At 40.8% G+C, this 20702-nt stretch overlaps 1 protein-coding gene across 2 annotated transcripts in view; it reads left to right on the top strand.

Annotated features, from left to right (window-relative positions):
- LOC124138005 (neuropeptide FF receptor 2-like) overlaps window positions 1-20702 on the top strand; it is a 72052-nt gene that overhangs the window by 45880 nt on the left and 5470 nt on the right. For both annotated transcript variants that reach the window (XM_046504512.2, XM_048382710.1), the window contains exons 4-5: window positions 6608-6712; window positions 13352-13460. In XM_046504512.2, the coding sequence (XP_046360468.1) occupies window positions 6608-6712; window positions 13352-13460 (214 nt within the window). The remainder of the gene's footprint in view (window positions 1-6607; window positions 6713-13351; window positions 13461-20702) is intronic.

Genomic DNA, 20702 nt, shown 5'->3' with positions numbered 1-20702 from the left:
TTGAGGAAGATACAGGTCTAATCAGTGGATCCATTGAAACTATTATTTATGAACATTTACAGTAGATTAAGTTATCTGCTCATTGGGTGACAAAGTTTCTAATTTCTGATCTTTAGGAAAAAAGAAATGACATTGAGATTCGTTAGAGCTAATTGAGGAGACTTTCGTCAAATTCAAAATGAGATTAGTAACGGGTGATGAAACATGGGTCTTCAAATATGACGCAGTGTCAAAACGTCAATCCATACAATGACACAATTCCACTTCCTCGTCACCAAAGACACTCAAGTCTTCAAGATCAGTGAAGAAGGTTATGGCCACTGTATTCTGGGATGCAAAGAGTGTGATCATTGTTGATTACTTTTAAGTCAAACGACGATTACCGGAGCCTACTTAGCTGAATTGCTTAATCGCCTGAGAGATTCTATCCTAAAAAAGCGGCGAGGGAGGATAACTGCTTGAGTTCTACTACTTCATGACAATACCTTTTTCTCACACCTCTCGACTTGCAAAGGCTACTCTTTTACAATGTTGGTTCGAAGAGCTTTCTCACCATCCATACTCGCCATATCTGGCACCAAGTGATTTCCACATGTTTTCTAAACAGAAAGAATACTTTCTTGGAAGCACTATAACAACAACCATGACCACAAAGCTGCCGTGAATGGGTTTTTAGGGTGGCTTCAGAAAACCTCTTCCTGACTTGAATTGAAAAGCTTCCCTATCGATGTGAGATGTGTATTGAAAAGATTATGTTGAAAAACAAATATTGAAAAATAAAATTAAAAACAATTTCACAATTGTAGGTTTTGTTTGTAAGTTTTAGAACGTTTTAACCAGCCCTTGTACATATCGCAATCTCTGCTAAACGCACTCTCATTGTACGACTATATCATGAGCTTATAAATCGCTATCAAGTAGTGATGATACCAGGTGTTCGCGAAAAGGTGAGCGAAATACAATCCTGTCCCACTGGTCGCACCTGTCACGAACACATGCAAAGGCAAGACAGTTGTTTACCTGGAATATATGGTACACTGAGAAAAAAGGAAATTGCCTCAGACATAAATTTTTATCATCGATACGTCAAATTTGGAAATGTCAACAACTTTGAATAGAACCTTTTTAATAATTAATCATGGATTAACCAAGATCTTTTTACGAGTGTTATCACACACTTTACCTCCAATGCCCGTTCACCTATTTCTTTATAATTAGGTTATGCCACCAAAAGATTCTTCAGGATGACATTTATTTCATTTTGTTAGTCTTTGGGCGAGTTTAATGATATTATGAGACGGCATTAACAACATGTATTGATAGCAGACCAAAATAATGTTAGTTTTGATACCGAATCTTAACATGAAATCCACCAGGAAAAGAAGGGTCAACGTGCAAATGTCAGTAAAGTGTTCGGATCAGTCGATGTAATTGGAGCCTCAACGATTTCCCGATCGTTATGCTGTTTAATATAATCTCTTCAGGGATCAATTGTAACATTAGCAAGTGCACTTAATGACTGATTATTTTACTCGACATCAATTTGTATGGAAACTAATTATCAATCGATATGCAGGCATGTGCATGAGGTACAATTTAAAGTCACATCGGCAGTATTACATGCATATGGTGACTATGATATGTAAGCAATCTTACTTTGCTTGGCCTACTTTGGATGTCTTTTGCATCGATGTTGTCTAAACTATATATAAGATGCCATTTGCAAAAAATAAGAATTTTGTTCATTAAAAGGCCAACTATCATACGTTTGTTTGCAGCTTGGTTGAAGTATATCATTTCCTACTGCTACTGTGTATGTGTCAGTGAGTGTGATCGGTTTTACGCCGCTTTGAATAGAATTCAAGTTTTTGACAGCGTGTCAGCTTCGTGAGGGAGGTAGGGGACGCAGGTCTCAGATTTTTACCACTTTGGTGAAACCCAAGAGCACGGGAATGGTGCTGACAAGCCTAGAAACATAATCAGGGAGAACCGGGATTCGAACCCACTGTCACAGGTTTCTGGTGTGTCCAAGGGACGCAACTCTGCATAGCGAATGACAACGCCTTAAAAGACTGGGCCAACTGCTCCTCCTACATTGTGTGTGAGATTGTGACTAGATTCATATGTGTTCATATGTGTTTACAACGGCCTGTAAATACCTAAGCGTGGGCAAGACAAACCAGTGATTGATAAAATGAGCAACGATCAACACGACGTAACATGATGCAACCATCCAATCTTCACTTTAGTCGGCCCAACAACAGGCATACGAGAAAAAAGGATCTATGATTATCCAGCGCCGGAATCCTAAAGATGGCCTGCATAGTGTGCTTAAATCCATTAGCATCCCAGATGTTTTAACTTTACCTAATTAACCTCAACCATCAACGCAAACATAAACACATCGTATTCGTTGTGGTTATCATGTTTGCAGACCATCTGTCGAATGACACCAGCATTACTATCGAATTTTCCAATAACATTTGCAATTCCGTCGCTAATAGAACTGCAAGAGGCTGTTTGTCAGCTCAATGTTGCTTTATGAAAGACAAACATTGTCGAAAAATCCATTTGCAGTGACAGAAAAGTGATATGTTTTTGGCATGTACTTTCATTCCAAGAAGTCGTGTTATGTATTGGTCTGGAAAGATTGTCTAAGGACTAAACGAAAAAAGAAGAAAACCGTAAACGACTTGTCGAAGAAACATATTGCTTTATATATTTCTTATAAATTTCCAATATATTTTTCTTTGGCTCATGCACTGATATGCTAACGTGCCAACGTCATTGAAGTTAAGCTATCTGTAATGCCACTGTCAAATTGGCAGGTGAGGCCTGGATTATTTTTTCATTTCAGGCTTAGGTCAAATAAACGATGTCTTTATGGAATTAGTTTTTTCAGATTGTATTCTTTGGGGACGTGCCAACCATAAACCGAAGGAGAGTGGGATAAAAAGACATCTTGTTTCTGTAACCGCAAACAAATCATAACTTTAATCATATGCAATTGTTGCACAACAAAGTGTATGGGGACATTGCATGTGAACCTTTTATTGACGTGCATATAATAAATAACAGCCAGTATGGAAATGTCAATAAAATAAACTATTTTTTTAACATACACGTATATACAGCCTTATGTTAAATGTTGCATGTGGCAGTGCCAATAGTCTTGTTCTTGTTCTAGGCTGTGCCAAGACAGGCTGTATCACTTGCATGTCTTTATTAGTGGCAACCCATCTTTTTGCTAAAGAGGGATATGAAAGGTTTTTAAAAAACAGACTACACTTCTTTAATCTAACAACAGCTATTAAATACTCTCCACAAACGTAGGGGACATTACAAAATAACAGCGGATTGCATAAATACAAATAAAAGGACAATGTGTAACATGACAATCAACAGAACCTGTTGGTCGTGTATTGTAAGGATGCAGACAACGAAGAAAGACGAAAGGGGTGTGCTGTCAAACATTCAGTCATACGGCGTGGCATTGTCCGAATCAATCTCACAATGACAATTTGAGGGAGTCTTGTCCTATCCTCTCACGTTGCAAGTGGCCTTTGTCGTCCGCGTATACGTCTCCCGATCATGTTCAAGACGTGCTCTATGGGGGATAGGTCAGGACTCACGGATGATTATTGCATTCTGGTGATGTGTTTCTACTATTGGAGGTAGTCAGTAACGATACGTGTTCGGTGGACACGAGCGTTGCCGTCTTGAAAGACAAAACGTGGACCAGCATGGCGCGCAAACGGCACAACTGTTGGCGCTGATATGCTGTCTCGTTAGTATTGTCCACTGATCCTTCCATATTCAATATGAAGTACCGTTCTGGCAGTCTGTGACTCCACGTCATTACAGACCTTCTCCAAAAGGTCATGTTGCCTTACGTTGACTTTCGCATGACGTTCGTCACGACGCCTCCATACACGTCCACGCCCATGCAGAAAGTGTGAATCTGAACTCATCTGAAAACCTTACACGAGACACGGTACTGGTTATTCCCCTAAGTTTCTAAGCTCTAATCAGCATTGGCGCCTGGCTTGACTGTACTGATTTGATAACGGTGGAACAACACGTGGTCGCCGAGCAGACATATCAGCTGCATCTAATGAGTTTATATATTCGCTTTACATTAGATACGTGCCTCGGTATTTATCAATGGCTTGGTTGGAATTATATTTTGTGGATGAGATATAAACAGAAAAGGGGCGGTGGGGTATCCTAGTGGTTGAAAGTGTTCGCTCATAACGCCGTAAAACCGGGTTCGATTCCTCATATTGATACAGTTTATGATGTTCATTAATATGTGTATCGTCCATAGTGATGTAACTGAACCATAGTTAATAGCGATGTTACCCTAACGTACTCGTAAAATTTGAGCACATGTTAAGCACGAACATTCATTTTCATCAATCTGTCAGGCTTCCAATGGTATGGGTTCCTCTGCTCCTTGTTCTGGAACGTCTGAATCCTTACACACTGTATAATATGGCTTCACGTATCATTTGGCAAGTTGCTATTATGTGCATGCTCAACATAGGGGTAAGGTGAAATAGGGTTAACTCACATTTTTTTTTTCACAATTTTTGCGCTTATCTAGCGAGGTGCAAACACATGTTTGTATATGAGGTTGTTTGTACTTATCCAGGCTACTGGCGGTTCTAATTATATAAGGAGCACTGAGGTACCATACCGCAGTTTACCACATATACCCCACTCAGACACGTTATATTGACTCCCGACCGACCAGACCATGTTTTATTCTTTTAATGACGCAGATGTTTATTGGTATGACGAGGTCAGGGTATCGAACCACCGACCTCCAGCTCTACGGGAAGTCCATCTATCCACAACGACATCTATCCACCATTGCTGTGATAGTACCAAGATGATACACTTATACAAACCGTGCGGATGATTGCTAAAACCCCCCATGCTACAGGGCAGTGTGAGGGGGCGATCTCGGGAACTTGGAAGGACATGTGGAATTGATCGACTACAAGACAGGCATTGAAATAGCTTCAGTTCATTTCCTACTTCTAAGATATGGGTCGTCCTTTCGGTAGTTAATCATTTCACATTACGTGACTAGATTAAATATTGCATATTCATATTCAAATATAATGAGAATATTGCATCAAGCTGATAATGCATTACCTCACACAGCTGACTGCATTAAGGTGCAATATCTACTTCATAAGGGAAAATGTACCAACAAGGACGTTTTAATTCTACCCTGTACAATCGGATGACGCGTTGAATAGGACAGCGCCAAGATGTTCGTGAGCTTAAATAGATCTGAACATTTCGCGACAAGAATCCACGTCACGCAACGCATATCCTGCCGGTAACCGGTATGAAAAAATGCCTGTTGTCGGGATGAATGGTGATGTGTGTTTAGCTAATATTTCACAACCAAAGCAGTTCTTTACGTTCGTATAAGTCCCTTAGCAGGCTGAGTGCATAAACCACATATACTGCTATCAGAAAATGCACAGTGCATAGACTATATATGTAGAAACACAAATGCTATGTCAAGTCAACGCTTAAAACCAAGATCACCCACTCGAAAGTGTGCATGCTCCTTAACTTCCTTCGTTGAATGAAGTGTTTGAATTAAATTGCCATTGGTATATTGATAGTGGGTAAGTGGTACACGGGTCGGGTGGTAGCGGTAGTGGTGGTAATGGTTGTGGTGAGAGGCTGAGATGGGGGGATATCATTTATGTAATGTTTAGTAATGGATAAAGCTTTTTTATAACAACTGGCACGTTAGACTTTTAAACATTTGTACTGCTGAAGTATTACTTAACGTGTTAAATAAAAGAGACCAGTAAACGGCAACATCTGTTTCATATTTAGATCAATGCATACAAATTAAGATTGACACAAAACTATCAACAGGACTGTATGACAAGAGGGATGACTTTACCTTTAGAAAATAGTCAGCTCTTACTTTATGTCGAGCAATATTCCAGCCGCTCCAGTTTTTGGTTTCTACACTTCACACTGTTGGGGTATAGGTCAAGCGTTCAAGGGCTAAGTAAAGCTTTGATAGATTCTTTATGATAGATATGTGGAGGATATTTCCAAATTTGACGTATCAGGGACCAAAATGATGTCCGATGCAATTCTCAATTTTGGCTTGTATTATATGTTCGTGTGTTTGTTCAGGTGAACCATTGATTTGCCTTTGCGTGTGTTTGTGACAGTGCCACCGGTGGGGCAGTACATGCTCACCTTTTACACCTGGTATCCTCACTATTTGACAACGATTCATTAACGTATGATATGGTCGGAATCGTACTGCTTTTAACAGAGATTTCTAATGATTATGGCAAGCGTTCTTTTGCTTTTATTTCACATTTACTGGATTCCGATGTACATGACTTGAAACGGCCATCACACTTTTAGGGCTACGCGTGGATCAAGAACAACTAATCCAGAATATCTGATGTTTTTTGGTGTTGTCACGGTTTGATAGTGATGCATAAATCCAGGCTTATGATATAGTCTGAATTGTGTAAGGTATAAATATGATTATGGAAAGGATTTTGTCGGTTTTATTTGTGTATTAAAAGCTTCCTTTTGTACTTTAAAGATCATCTTGATGCTGGTGCTGCTGCTGGTGACATTCATCATCTGCTGGGGACCGCTTGTGGGCATCCTGATGTATTCTGAGTACAGAGAAGACAAACTATCCACGGTAATTACCTTATCTGTAATGAACATCTTCGCGATACAACTTCTCACCCACTCATAGCGGAGATTTACATAATTGAATGGCGGCGTCTCGGATTCAGTAATCTCTTCTGGTGCCTAACCACGATCCGATTGTGTTACACGAGTCTTTGATTATAGTTCTTCGTTTCCATTTAAACAGATAATTCTAAAGGTATACATTGTTACTGGCGCGTGTGACACCTTATATACTCAAACGCAAAAGAAACGCAAGTCTAGTATGCAGTATACATGTTATTTATTTTCAACAGTAAAGACAAGAAATACTAATAGGACAAGATTGACAAAAGTTTGACTGAAGACAGTTTAATGGATTAAAAGGCAGATTATATAATTGGTTTTTTTTTCAAATGTTAAGGGCTTACACAGTTTCGGGTCAATACCCAAAATGTCAGTCAATACCTGGTGTGACCACCATGAGCATTGATCACTGCCACACATCTCCTGTACATTGAGTGGATCAGACGATTTGTGAAGGCCCTAGGGATCCTCCTGCACACACCCAGAGCAGCTGTGCGTAGTTCATCGGCAGTTGTAGGGACTGGGCGCACATTGTGCAGACGCCTTTGAACCTCATCCCATAAGTGTTCGATGAGGTTCAGATCAGGGCTGAGGGCTGACCCGGTAGAACACGGATGTTGTGTTGTTGCAGAAAGGCCATAGTAGCTCTGGCAACATGGGGACGAACGTTGTCCTGCTGGAAAATGTGTTGTGCAAAAAATGGAACAACGTGGGGTCTGATCACTTGGTCGACAAAAAAGAAGAAGAGAAACGCAAGTGGTTTTAAGCAAATAGGTAACAAACACGGAACCATAAATTGATACGAGTTTTAGCATGTAGTGAAGCCTCATGGTGTTATTAATATTTTTGGTTGCATTTTGGAAGCCCCGAGTAAAATCGCAACATAAAAAACGAATCACCAAAACGCACCATTTCAATGAATATGTGGGTATCATGCACCCATTTCTCGCGAAATCGAAAATGCACGAACTGTCACGGACTGTAGTGGGTATAAAACTGTGGCCGATTCATGGACCTACCACTCCTTGGTCAACAATGCCACACCTAACTCAAATATAGAGAAACCAGGCTATCGGACGTTTGGAAGCTGGAGAGTCTGTCCAAGATGTTGCCCGTCATTTCAACGTTAACATAATCACAATTTACCGTCTCCTGAATCGATACAATGCTACACAGGCCACAGATGACCTTCCTCGGAGCGGTCGTCCTAGGGTCACCACACCTCGACAAGATCGGCAGATTACCCGTCAATACCAGCGACATCCGCTCCTAACTGCAAGTGAAAGTGCTCGACAGACAGGAACACATAATCGACACATTAGCCGGGACACTGTGATCCGACGTCTCCGTTCCAACAACCTCAGATGTCGCCGACCAGCACGTCGTCCTGTTCTCCAACCACGGCATCGACAAGCTCGACTTCAGTGGGCACAGGGTCATCACAATTGGCGTCATCGTGAGTGGAGGCGTGTCATCTTCTCTGATGAAAGTCGCTTTTGTGTCTCCCATGCAGACGGAAGAGTCAGAATTTGGCGGCGTCGAGGTGATCGTTTCGCTGACAGAAACGTTGTGGAAAGGGATCCATGGGATGGACCTAGCGTCATGATATGGGCAGGGATTTGACTTAATGCGAGACTTCGACCCATGTGCTTTCTGAATGTTGGTCAAGGTCGGGGACACGGCGTCACTGCTCTGCGGTATATCGCCTTAGTGATCAGACCCCACGTTGTTCCATTTTTTGCACAACATCAACAACACATTTTCCAGCAGGACAACGCTCGTCCCCATGTTGCCCGAGCTACTATGGCCTTTCTGCAACAACACAACATCCGTTTTCTACCGTGGTCAGCCCTCAGCCTTGATCTGAACCTCATCGAACACTTATGGGATGAGGTTCAAAGGCGTCTGCACAATGTGCGCCCAGTGCCTACAACTGCCGATGAACTACGCACAGCTGCTCTGGATGTGTGCAGGAGGATCCCTAGGGCCTTCACAAATCGCCTGATCCACTCAATGTACAGGAGATGTGTGGCAGTGATCAATGCTCATGGTGGTCACACCAGGTATTGACTGACATTTTGGGTATTGACCCGAAACTGTGTAAGCCCTTAACATTTGAGAAAAAAACCAATTATATAATCTGCCTTTTAATCCATTAAACTGTCTTCAGACAAATTTTTGTCAATCTTGTCCTATTAGTATTTCTTGTCTTTACTGTTGAAAATAAATAACATGTATACTGCATACTCGACTTGCGTTTCATTTGCGTGTAAGTATATATATATATATATATATATATATATATATATATATGTGTGTGTGTATGTTTATATATATATTTATAGGTGTGTGTGTGTGTGTGTGTGTGTGTGTGTGTGTGTGTCCACCTCCCTCATAGTATCGTGTGCATAAACTGTGCTATCTGATCGGTAATAAACAAACATTTGTCCCAGGAATAAAGTTATCTTATTTTAAAAATATACATCTAAAAACTAAAATATTAAAATCAAAACGGAGCCCAGAACACGTTAGTCCCCGATTTAAAGTTATCATACTTAAACATATATGTCTACAAAATAAACATAATAAAATCCAAAAGGAGCTTAGAACAGTTTTTAATTAAAGTGGAGGCCATCTAGACTTGCACAATCATTCTAAAATTGAGCTGCACTCCATTTTTAATAAAATTCTCTAAGGTCTGGGAGACAGACTAAATCGTTAACTGTATTCCCATTTATCAAAAGGAAAGGAGAAATCTTTACTAATCTGACTAACCCTATACCTATCTCTTTGTAAGTTCATCACAAGCTCTACTACGAGTACATGTATATTCAGCGATACCCCTCAATCAGTCAGAGCTCTGTCAGTCGGGAAACCACGTCAACTGGATACGTACAGATTTGAAAGTCATGCGTTTGGGGACACTACGTAATCACGATAGGTAAATATTAACACCTTCACTGCATCAATCGGATTAACAGGGTTTCATCGCACATCCCTTGAATCCGGAAGCTCAACTTTCCGGACGATAACTGACTGGAGAGTCCACATGTTTTTGTTCATCCAGAATTTTCACTCAGAACAAATTTGTCCGGTTTAACACTGTTTAGCATACCATATTTTGTTGTTTAACGCCGCAATGAGCAATATTTAAGGTATATGACGCCGGGCTGTAAGTCATAAAAATCTGAACAAGACAACCCAGTGATCGATATTGTGAGCAACGATCTACGCCGTCGGGGTACGAGAACGAGCTGACAACCAAGTCACTGAGAGTGACCAACCGATCCATTTGATCGCCTCTTACGACCAGCATCGGTAGACCTGTGGACCTATTCTAACACGGAATTTCTACGGGGGCCATGTTTTGTGTATCTGGAGTGAGTGAGTGAGTGAGTGGGTGAGTGAATGATTGAGCAGTGTTTAACGCCGCTGTAAACAGTATATCACATTTAATAATATCACTGCGAGTCAGATTAATGTGTCGGGGCCTGACGAGGTGACACGGGCCTCAGACGATTACCACTTTGATGAATCATACGGACACGGGTATAAACTTAGGAACATAAACAGAATCTTGGATTGGATCTTATGATCACAGGTTCTGACACGTCTGAGGGACTCAACTCAACACAGCGAAATGTGGCGCCACAGGCGACTGGCCCACCAGTGCCACCTTATGCATATGTGGCGTGACTTACCATGGCAATAGGGATTGTGCAGCAAGCTCCGCAGTCACTTTCAGTGGTGAAGAAAAACACAAAACACACCGGCAGGGCATTTTTGTCGGCACAAGCCGCATTCCTAGCGATCTTCAGTCGAGTAAACAGTTATCTCCGACAAGCAATCATAATGATTATGTTGTTGAAAAACTTGGGCAAAGGTAACTGACAGTTGCTTCTGTTTCTCAGTTGTGATCTCTATTTTAGTAGAGTAGTCAATGTATGTTCAATACCGAGACTTGGGGACTGTGATTTTGTGGTCAAAGGCTGTCTAGAGTTGTGAACAGATTCTGGATCTGAAGGCAGTGGATACAAATCACAGATACGCTCCGGCCCGCCAGTGGGTTTTACCATTACCTGCTGTCATACCGTGACGTAACAGAAACACTGTTAAAAGCACTTTTAACCAAAATTCGCAGCCCCTAGAAAAGATGTAAAGGTTTAAGACGCACCAGCCTTTAAATCATGGTTGTATTGCACGAATGGTGTTAACCGCGTGCCTTATTTCAAAGATAGAATTAACCTTGTAGTTTACAAACGGTTATGCACGTACGGTTCTCATATGGTAAAAGCCAGCTGATTGTCTTACCCTAACCCCAGACGAATCAAATATTGAACACCAGGAGACACTTGTGCCAACCTCGCTCTTCGTGTAATTTCCCCAGTCACATGTACCGAGGCTCTGAGTTACTGTACATGACGCTGAAAGGACGTTCTTCTTGTTGACGATTTATTCGTCCAATCTGAAAAAAGTTGGACTGTGATTTAGTTGAGTCATACATTACTATTCTACAAACTAGTGTTTCGTTGTAAACCACATTGACATTGATTGCAATATTTAAAATAATACATTCCTTGTATACTTCTGTTTAAATGGCGGTGAGAGAGTCTAGTGGTAAAAGCGTTTGCTCGCCTCACCAAAGGTCCGGGTTCGAGTTCCCTTATGGGTACAATGTGTGAAGCCCATTTCTGGTGTCCCCTGCCATGATATATGCTGGAATAATGTTAAAAGCGGCGTAAAACAATACTCACTCTGTTTAAACATATTCCGGCCGGTAGTCCATTGATTTAACAGTCCCACCAATACAAGATACCAGAACTGCCAGTTACATCGATAACTTGATGCGGTTTAGTGGTTGTCTTCGTGGTGACACGTGGTCGTGTGTACAGCACACAGGTCACACGTGAGTGAGGTTTTACGCAACTTTTAGCAATTTATTCCAGCAATATCACGGCGGAGGACACCACAAATTGGCTTCACACATAGTACCCATGTCGGGAATCGAACCCGGGTCTTCGGCGTGACGAGCGAACGCTTTAACCACTAGGCTACCCGACCGCCCCCACGTGTCACAAATCAGGCGAAGTTAAACAACGTACAATGTTAAACAGTACATGCAGTTAAATGGTTGACGTGTTGGGCAGCTTCACTCCTGAGTTTCTTGGGCTTCTGTCGTATCCCATACTGAGACACATACCACACGTTGTGGCTCCTTTGGCAAGTGACTTTGTTCGAAATATACCTCTGAATGGGTATCCGGTAGGATCAGATTATAAATGTTACTGTTAACTGACGGGAAGCTTTGGTTGTATACTCCCCAAGGAACTGATCATGAGAATGGTATATGAGTGCACACTGATCCATTGACTGGGGTAATAATGTAGCGCTTTGAGCACGCTTTTGGGTGTGGATTTGGTGCATTATAAATATGCACATTATTATTATTTATTAGTTGGAGTCTCCTGTTGGACCATTATCTCCACTATGTCTGAGGCAAAAACGTCACAGGAATATCTTCTACAGTTTATTTGGTCATCCTGTCGTGGTGTCAAGCAGGCGTATGCACGTGTCCTCTTTGATGTGCAGTGGGCACGCCAGAAACCTATGATTGTGGGTTCGAATCCTGGTTCATCCAGATTATGTTTCTAGGTTTATCAGCACCATACCCGTGCTCGTGGTTTTCACAAAAGTGGCAAACGTCTAAAACCTGCTTCACTTCAGGCTTTCCTCCCTCATAAAGTTGACGCTGTATACAAAGTGGAAAACTGTTCAAAGCGGCGTTAAAACACAACTCACTCACTCGCTCTAAGGTCCAGGTGACGTCATTCCCTTTATCGGACATAAGTACCTTGTTTGCCTAATCGTTTGAGTGAGTGTGCCAGTTCGCTTTGAGCATTGTTTCAATTATTTCACGGCCTTGTCTGCTTAAGTTGGATGCTCAAAGTGAAGCAGCTCGTTGACGTTTACTACTTTTTTGAAACCCACAAGCACGGCTATGGTACAGAAAAACCAAGGATATAAGAACGAATAAAGGATCCAAATCCAACCTCGTACGACTAATTATAAAGGACTCAATCTAAATCACGCAAACCTAATCTAAACTCTTGATGGGGCGTAAATAATGCGTAAGATTCTCCAAGCAAGAAGTATCGGATTTACGTATTTTTCACAAAGTTTTTACTTTCAAATTTGTACGTGGGCTGAACTAATCTTCATGTGCTTTGCGATAGGTTGATTAAGGCCCGGCATAACCGAAGCATTTGGAATAAAATACATATACTCCTCTTTTAGGTCACACAGATAAAATGACAGATTGCAATGTGTGATGGGTGCAAACTCATTTTTCAGTTGGTCTTTCTAGTTCAGAAACAATGTTTGTGTTTCGACAAAATACCCGAAAAATAATACTTAGCCCCGAACATTGGTGAAAAGTTGTTATTTTTTAAACTGAGACAGACACGTAAATGTTTGTCTGGCGTCTGTAAAATATTACGTTGTGCAACAAACATACATGAATTTGGTTAAAAATGTACGCTTGTCATTTTATTCTTGATCTCTGTCATTGTGATGTTTCTTTCAGCTCGGGCCATGGTATCCTAAACTGGAGTACTTTTCCCGCTACCTGGCTCACGTTAACAGCGCTATCAACCCCATGATTTACGCTGGCTTCAACGACAACTTTAAGAAGGGTAGGTATTTGCACCGCCGTGGCGCAATAGCTGCACATTGTTGTAGTCTACACATCATCGTCCCCAGTCTTGTTATGCAGGTGCACTCACAGATTCGGTGCTGCAACGCCATCGTCAATACTTCACGTGTTTGTATAAGCCGTGCATTACCCGTGCACACATACAGCAGATATACGATGTACTTGTGACGCTTTTCTTTTGTCTGTCAGGTGATGAAATGAGGCCGTGTACAGCCCACGAAAATCAAATAAGCTCAACTCCGTGCATAAATTGCGTGCCACCCCTACCGCTGCCTGACATTGGAGCAATGTGTAGAGTAGATTGCCGCAAGGCTGTGGCTCATATTGCAAGAGAAATATTGCCGTTTGTGAGATGTTATCAGAGCGCTCATTGGTCGGAGCAGTTGCTGGTTTCCCTCTTATTGGAACCAGGCCGTAACTTGATTCGTTGGTTAAAAATAGCGACCACACCGCAGAGCGGTCGTATGGAATCACTGGAGATTGAGGAAAGTATGTACATAAAAAACTGTGAAATATTGACGACGATGCAATGCCCGTGCAGCCAAAACTGGTCAGGTTACCTGTGTGTTTGTTTGTTCAAGAACGGTCAGACGCGTTGACCCAGTGCGGTGTACACAAAGCGATTGACAGAACACTTCTTCCATTTTGAAAAAAATGGGAAAATATACATTCCACGACTAACCTTTTTTTAAATACCTGCATTCTCGTGATAGATGCTGACGTGCATATACATGTATGTGTTCCATCATGTGCGTTGCGTTCGTAAAGTAGAGGATTGAAAGGATGGTCTAAATCTAATCGTGGCTGCTTAATTTCACACTTGAGAGCAAAAGCCCATTATTGAAAGAGTGCATGGGTGAAACAGAAGATGAAATTATGATACTGATAAAGAAATAGAACATGCATGGAGGAATCGCACGCAAGATAACAACTGTATTGGGCGCGTTATGCATTGCAAGCTATCATGGCATTCTGTTATTGCATTCCGCGTTCATGCATGGCTGCTGTGTCACATGTACATCACATTTCTCAATGGTTTTAGCTTGTGCATATCTGTCTAAACTACTGCTACTTTTGCCTTAAAATGTATTTGAAAACGTTATATGTATATTGCACCCGCTGTTGATGTTCGCTGGGTTAACATTGCTTTATTTGTTCTGCTTTATTATTCACTGGCGTAATTATTATTTATGATACATTATATATTTATATATATATATATTACCAAAACATGATACTGACTATTTCAATTTCTTGGGGTGGTATTTTGTTGGCAATGACAGGAATACTTCGGTCTGATACGAATTCTTTCTCTGAAATGGAGGAGATTTGTATCACATTTTGTTTTCAAAAGCTACGGAATAGGCAAACTTAATTTTACCTATTCAAATCGTGAAGTTCTCGGAAACAATTATCAATCACATATTATGTTTCGTTCAAGAATAGAATTGAGCGTTTACTCCACAATGAGTAAATACTTGAAGTGAAATGACGTTAAGATATTTTCTTTTGAAGTATGGTGCAAAGGAGGAGAGAAAAAGAAGACAGATTTTATTAGGTAAATCAAGGCGTCTTCTAAACCTGTCTAGTATTTATACTGATATTATAGTCGCCAGAGTGCCCATCTGTTTCTCGGTTGAATAATAACTTGGTACATACACCTTATAGAAACTGTTCCTAAGCTATAAATCATGTATGTATATTACACACCTGGTATAATTATCGCCACTTTCAAAGCCAATTGGTAAAATGGACATTTTGTCTGTCCCAGCATAGCACCACATAAAACGACAAAAAAAACCATCGATCCCGCAACAGCGAAACAACAGCAGATTGCTTTAGTTCTTATCAGTTAAACACCTGGGCGACACAATATACCAGGAAGCGCTCATGAATATAATAATGTATTTGCAACGAAAGGCCATGCGTTACATGTGCACGTTTATCTTAATGCAATATGACATGTTTGTAGCCCAGGTGTTTTAAAATGAAAATTGTGTAGCAAGGTTCTTTTTATCGTGACAATATTTCCGGATAATTGTTTGTCATAAACAGTTAATAGCAGCATGTTGGATCCTTAATGTGTTTGCATGTTTTCAAAAAAGGTTTTCAATTCAATTTGACCATGTCAGAAGGTTTGTCCTTTCCCTCATTTCCTGTTTCGAACGGCCATTGTTACATTCATGTTCGTTGTGTTGGAGTTTTCTTTTTTTTTCACTAATATTCGCACCACATCTACAAAATGTACACTTCACTAAGATGTGTAATATGATGTATCACACTACCTTGAGTAAATTCAACCGAGAAACATTTCATTATTCAAAATTAGAAGTTGCAGTTTTGGTAGAGGGTGCATGCTTTCACGTTTTCATTATCATGGCTTGCTGTTATGTTTTGTCCGTTTGTGTCTGTGGAACATAATCACCTATAAAACATAACAACAACAACAACAACAACAACTACTACTACTACTACTACTGGGGCGGTCGGGTAGCCTAGTGGTTAAAGCGTTCGCTCGTCACGCCGTAGACCCGGGTTCGATTCCCGGGTACAATGTGTGAAGCCCATTTCTGGTGTTCCCCGCCGTGATATTGCTGAAATATTGCTAAAAGCGGCGTAAAACCATACTCACTCACTCACTCACTCACTCACTTCTACTACTACTACTATTACTACTATTACTATTACTTCTACTACTACTAATAATAATAATGTGCATTTATACATCACTCCATGTGTAATAATTATAACCCCGGTCAATGGGCCAGCTCCCTGGTACACAATCCAAATTGCCTTAAGAGGCGCTAGAAGGTTTACAGTCATCATGTCATCCTACCCAGTACCCAATTACTGATAGGCGGACAGAGGAATATTTCGAACAAGCCTCTTGCTTATGGAGACGCCCAGTGTAACAAGTGTTTCAGGACCGAAGCCCCAGAAACTGTAGGGAGTCAAACTGTCAACACTCCATGCGTCATACGTTGCTTAACGTTGCATACTTGTGTGAGTGAAGTGCACATGACCGCGTGTCATCACACGTGGCAAAGAATACACTATGTAACTGATAGCTACCAACGAAATGAATTAGTGTAAATCCGGATGTTGAAATACATGTAAATAATAACAACCTGATTTCCTCGTTAATTGTCAAGAAGATTCAAATATATTATAAAAACGTCAACGTCGGAAAAATAACAAAGTGGGAACAGATTTAATGCCTCAGCCCAAACATTTCTTTGGTAGTTCACTCAGCATAATTAATACATGCTGCTGACAGGTCATGGTACCGTTTTTGACAGTTGCTGATGTAGGTATTTACGCATGCTGATGTGTAGGCTTCCGTTGCCAATAACATAATGTAGTGAAGTACTTACCATACAGATAGGCCATACACGTCAAGCTTACTCTTCCCGTCTGGACGGTGCGTACCTGTCTCGTACAGCTGTTCCCATGCATAACAGGCATAACACGTCAAACGAGATAAAGATACTAAAAGGAACACAAATTAGTGATAACTTATAGATGGAGTGTTACACCTTTGTCACTAAATTTAAGCCAGACAAAGTGTCACATATACTACTCAAAATTTGATAGTGTTTTTTCTGAGCGTCCAGGTGAGGGGATAAATCTGACTAGTCGTTGGGATAAGATGCGATGTGGGCATGACATGCTTCATTTCAAGCAATAATATACCAAAGTAAACATTTTTGTACCTTCTTGTCATCGATTTTCACAAGTATATATACTCTGCCATGGTCACGACCACGACGTAATGGTCTTCTTATGTTGACGTCGTTATTCGTTTATACTGTTTTGCTTTACTTGTGTGACCATGTTGTGTTCCTCTGCATGCATATATATTTCCTACTTAAAGAGGGACTATGCTCCACGGTTTGGTCACTATTCAAATCCTTGATTAAAAATGACATTTTTAAAGCATTTATCAATGTAATTGGGACAGTCATACAACATACATACATTCATGTCATTCAGAATTAAAGGCACGAGTCCAAAATGGATACTTTTAATCATTGTTTTAAAGTGCAAATGGAATGTATTCACGGAGAGACAACTTCATGTGGAAGTTTAAAACACTGCATGAAGAATTGAATTAATCATCAAAATCTTTGGAGCAAGGTATCTCTTTAATGTGGTTTTTTTCCGAGAGGCGTTTGACGTTCTGCATGTCTAAAACGTCATGGAGTAGTATTTCGTTGTGTTCGAGTATATCAACATGTTTCTAGTTGCATGCATATGTAGTTTTTGGTTGCAGTTATTAAAGTACATGCATATACGTAAAACAAATTATTATTAGATTGTTTCGGATTCAGGTAAAGATAATTTTGAAAAACTATTTCAGGGTATTGAACAAAGGAACAAACACTGAGCGGCGCGATGTATAAGATATAAATGATCAAAGTATAGTCGTCAAAATTACAGGGATTTTCCACAATCATCGAAACAAATTTCATTATAAAAAAACTATGCATTCTGTTTGGAAATAAAAACACATTTAAATTTCTTGATTTGACTGAAATAATGTGATATGTGCTTATATAATACTCAGTCGAAAGCCAAGCATTTGGAAAGGAAATATCCTAATTAGGTTGACAAAAGCCCCTAGTGAGTCCCTCGTGGTCAGATAATGCATCTGTTTTCATCGTTGGCATAAACATGACGTAACATAATACAAATGAAAGGCGACTTGTACATTTTCACTGAAGATAGTTCTTAGATGCGGATCAACGCGAAATCCGTACAGTTTCAATATAGTTTTCTGAGTTCTCTTGTGAGGTTTGGGGATAGAGACTATATTGTTACATTTAATGGCATCTGATTCCTTAAGAAATATATAATTAAATGCAGGATTGATATCGTATTGATCGTGTCCTACACTTCATGAATGAAGTTGATCCTGTGACAATTACCTGGTTTTATGGAAGCAGTTGACGCCGTAGTTTCAATGTCTTGTTAATGTGAGTTTTAATTAGACTTGAATATACGTTATAAGAAACTGAACTGACCGGTTGGAGTTATGTACACTGTAAATTAAGGTCAACATGAGTCTAGACCGCATTGACCCTCAGGCAAGGTTGTGAATAAAAATTTGATAAAAGCAAATCTGGCCAAGGGTCAAGTGTTAACTGGTAACGCGAGAGGACAGTGCCCTGGGGACTACAAACAGTCGTCAAATACCACAGAGGTTTACACAGATTCGATGTGTCTATTCTTTTGGCAGGAAGGCAAATCACCTTACAGGTCCTACGGTGATAGGAATGGCCGGTCGTGAGAGGATTAAGAGTATCATTCAATCTTGTGAACTTATGTTAATGCCAAATCGAAACCAAAATCGAAGCAAATGTTGACAAGTGCGTTAAAAGTAACTCAATCGTTTCACTCAGTATCTACATAAATAAATCGTTTTGCTGTGATTGTGTACTGAGACAGAGGTTGGTGTGGGGAGGTGTGACCTCACCACTGTGAGTTAATTAAGAAAATGTTTGTCAATGGTATCGAGTGTCATCATTAAGTGTGCCCATTTATGAGGGGCTGTTCAAAGTTGTGTAAAACCCCATGTACTCACGAGTACACAAGAAGTGCACTGATTATTGGCTACGGAATCTCCCTAAACATGAAGTTGCAATATATACTAACGGAAAAAAGTAACTGTGTTTCATATTAAGTGCACTAAGACAAAAACATTCTGAACTTAATTAATGCATCTTTCGATACATATTCATGAATATTCATCGACTAAAAGGTCTTTATTCACAGGGGGCACTGATGGCCCAGTCGTCTAAGGCGCCGCCATTCGCTGTGCAGAGTTGCGTCCCTTGGGCACGCCAGAAACCTATGATTGTGGGTTCGAATCCCGGTTCGTCCCGATTATGTTTCTAGGTTTGTCAACACCATACCTGTGCTCGTGGGTTTCACCGAAGTGTTAAACGTCTGAGACCTGCATAACTTCGGACTTTCCTCCCACATTAAGCTGACACGCCGCGATATACCTTGAGTACTGTTAAAAGCGGCGTTAAACCCAACACACTCACTCACTCACTTTATTCACAATTCTTGGAAGCATGATATTCACACATGTGATGTTTTAATGTGATTTTTGGTTTAGCCGACAGTTCATCACAAAACACTTTTGTTTAACAGTAAATAACGCTAACGCAATGCAACGGCTTGCTGAAAATCAACGTCTACGCGCTGCAAGCAGGAATGGCGCAAAACGAAGTTACCAGACATTTTAGTGTTTATCGAAACACAATATTATCTCTTTGTATATCTTTGAATCTACAGCAAGGTAACACTCATGACTTCCCACAGGCCGGTCGCCCACGTGTGACGTCACGTCAACAAGACAACCATTCTTGATACCAAACTGTCACATGAACAGGTCGGACAATTCCTGGCTTGAAACCAGTCATTGGCAGAAACGTACGCAACAGTTTAAGGGAGCACAACATCAAGCCCCGACATCCAGCGATACGCCCAAGTTTGTTTCCACGTCATCGTCACGCAGTGTAAACAGTATCTAGCTTCAGAAGACAAGACTGTGCCAGTATACTGTTCACAGATGAGGATTTATCTGGACAGCTCTGATGGTAGTGAAAGGGTCTACAGGTTTCCATGAGAACGTTTTAGCGACGCTTGTGTTACTCAGCGTCGTCAGTTTGGGGGTGGAAGTGTAATGGCATGGGATGGCATCACAACTCATGTTAGAACAAAAGCCATAATTTTAATTGCAATTTTTGAATGACGTACGATACCGGGACGAGATCATTCGAGAACATGTTCAACCCTTTGTGCAAATGCAATGACGGAACGTTACGTTGCAGAAGGATAATGCCCGCCCAAACGACTTTTTGAGGCAGCATAACATGGCTGTACTGCCATTGCCGGCTGTTTCTCCAGGCCTCATGGAACATATCTGGGATATCATAGAACGGCGCCTACGCTAGAACCAGAGCCAGTCGGTAATGCCAGCTGAGTTGAGCCAATCTTTGGCTGGCATTTGGAACCATAACCCCATGGTGATTTCAATAATCTTGTGTCTTCAATGGACCTCAGCTTCCTCGCCAATATCAATGCAAATGATGGTCACACCGATATTGACATAGTTAATTGAGTTGTTACACCACTCTTTTAGGGCGTGTCGCTGTCTCCCGTACCAGGTACCAGGTACCGGTTTTGTCAATGAATGTGTTATGATAAAACA

This window comes from Haliotis rufescens, unplaced genomic scaffold (assembly GCF_023055435.1).
Source record: "Haliotis rufescens isolate VD_foot unplaced genomic scaffold, xgHalRufe1.0.p SCAF_40, whole genome shotgun sequence".
In the NCBI taxonomy this organism is placed as follows: Eukaryota; Metazoa; Mollusca; class Gastropoda; order Lepetellida; family Haliotidae; genus Haliotis; species Haliotis rufescens.
The sequence above is the reverse complement of the archived record's forward strand: the minus strand, read 5'-3'. Positions and strand labels throughout refer to the sequence as shown.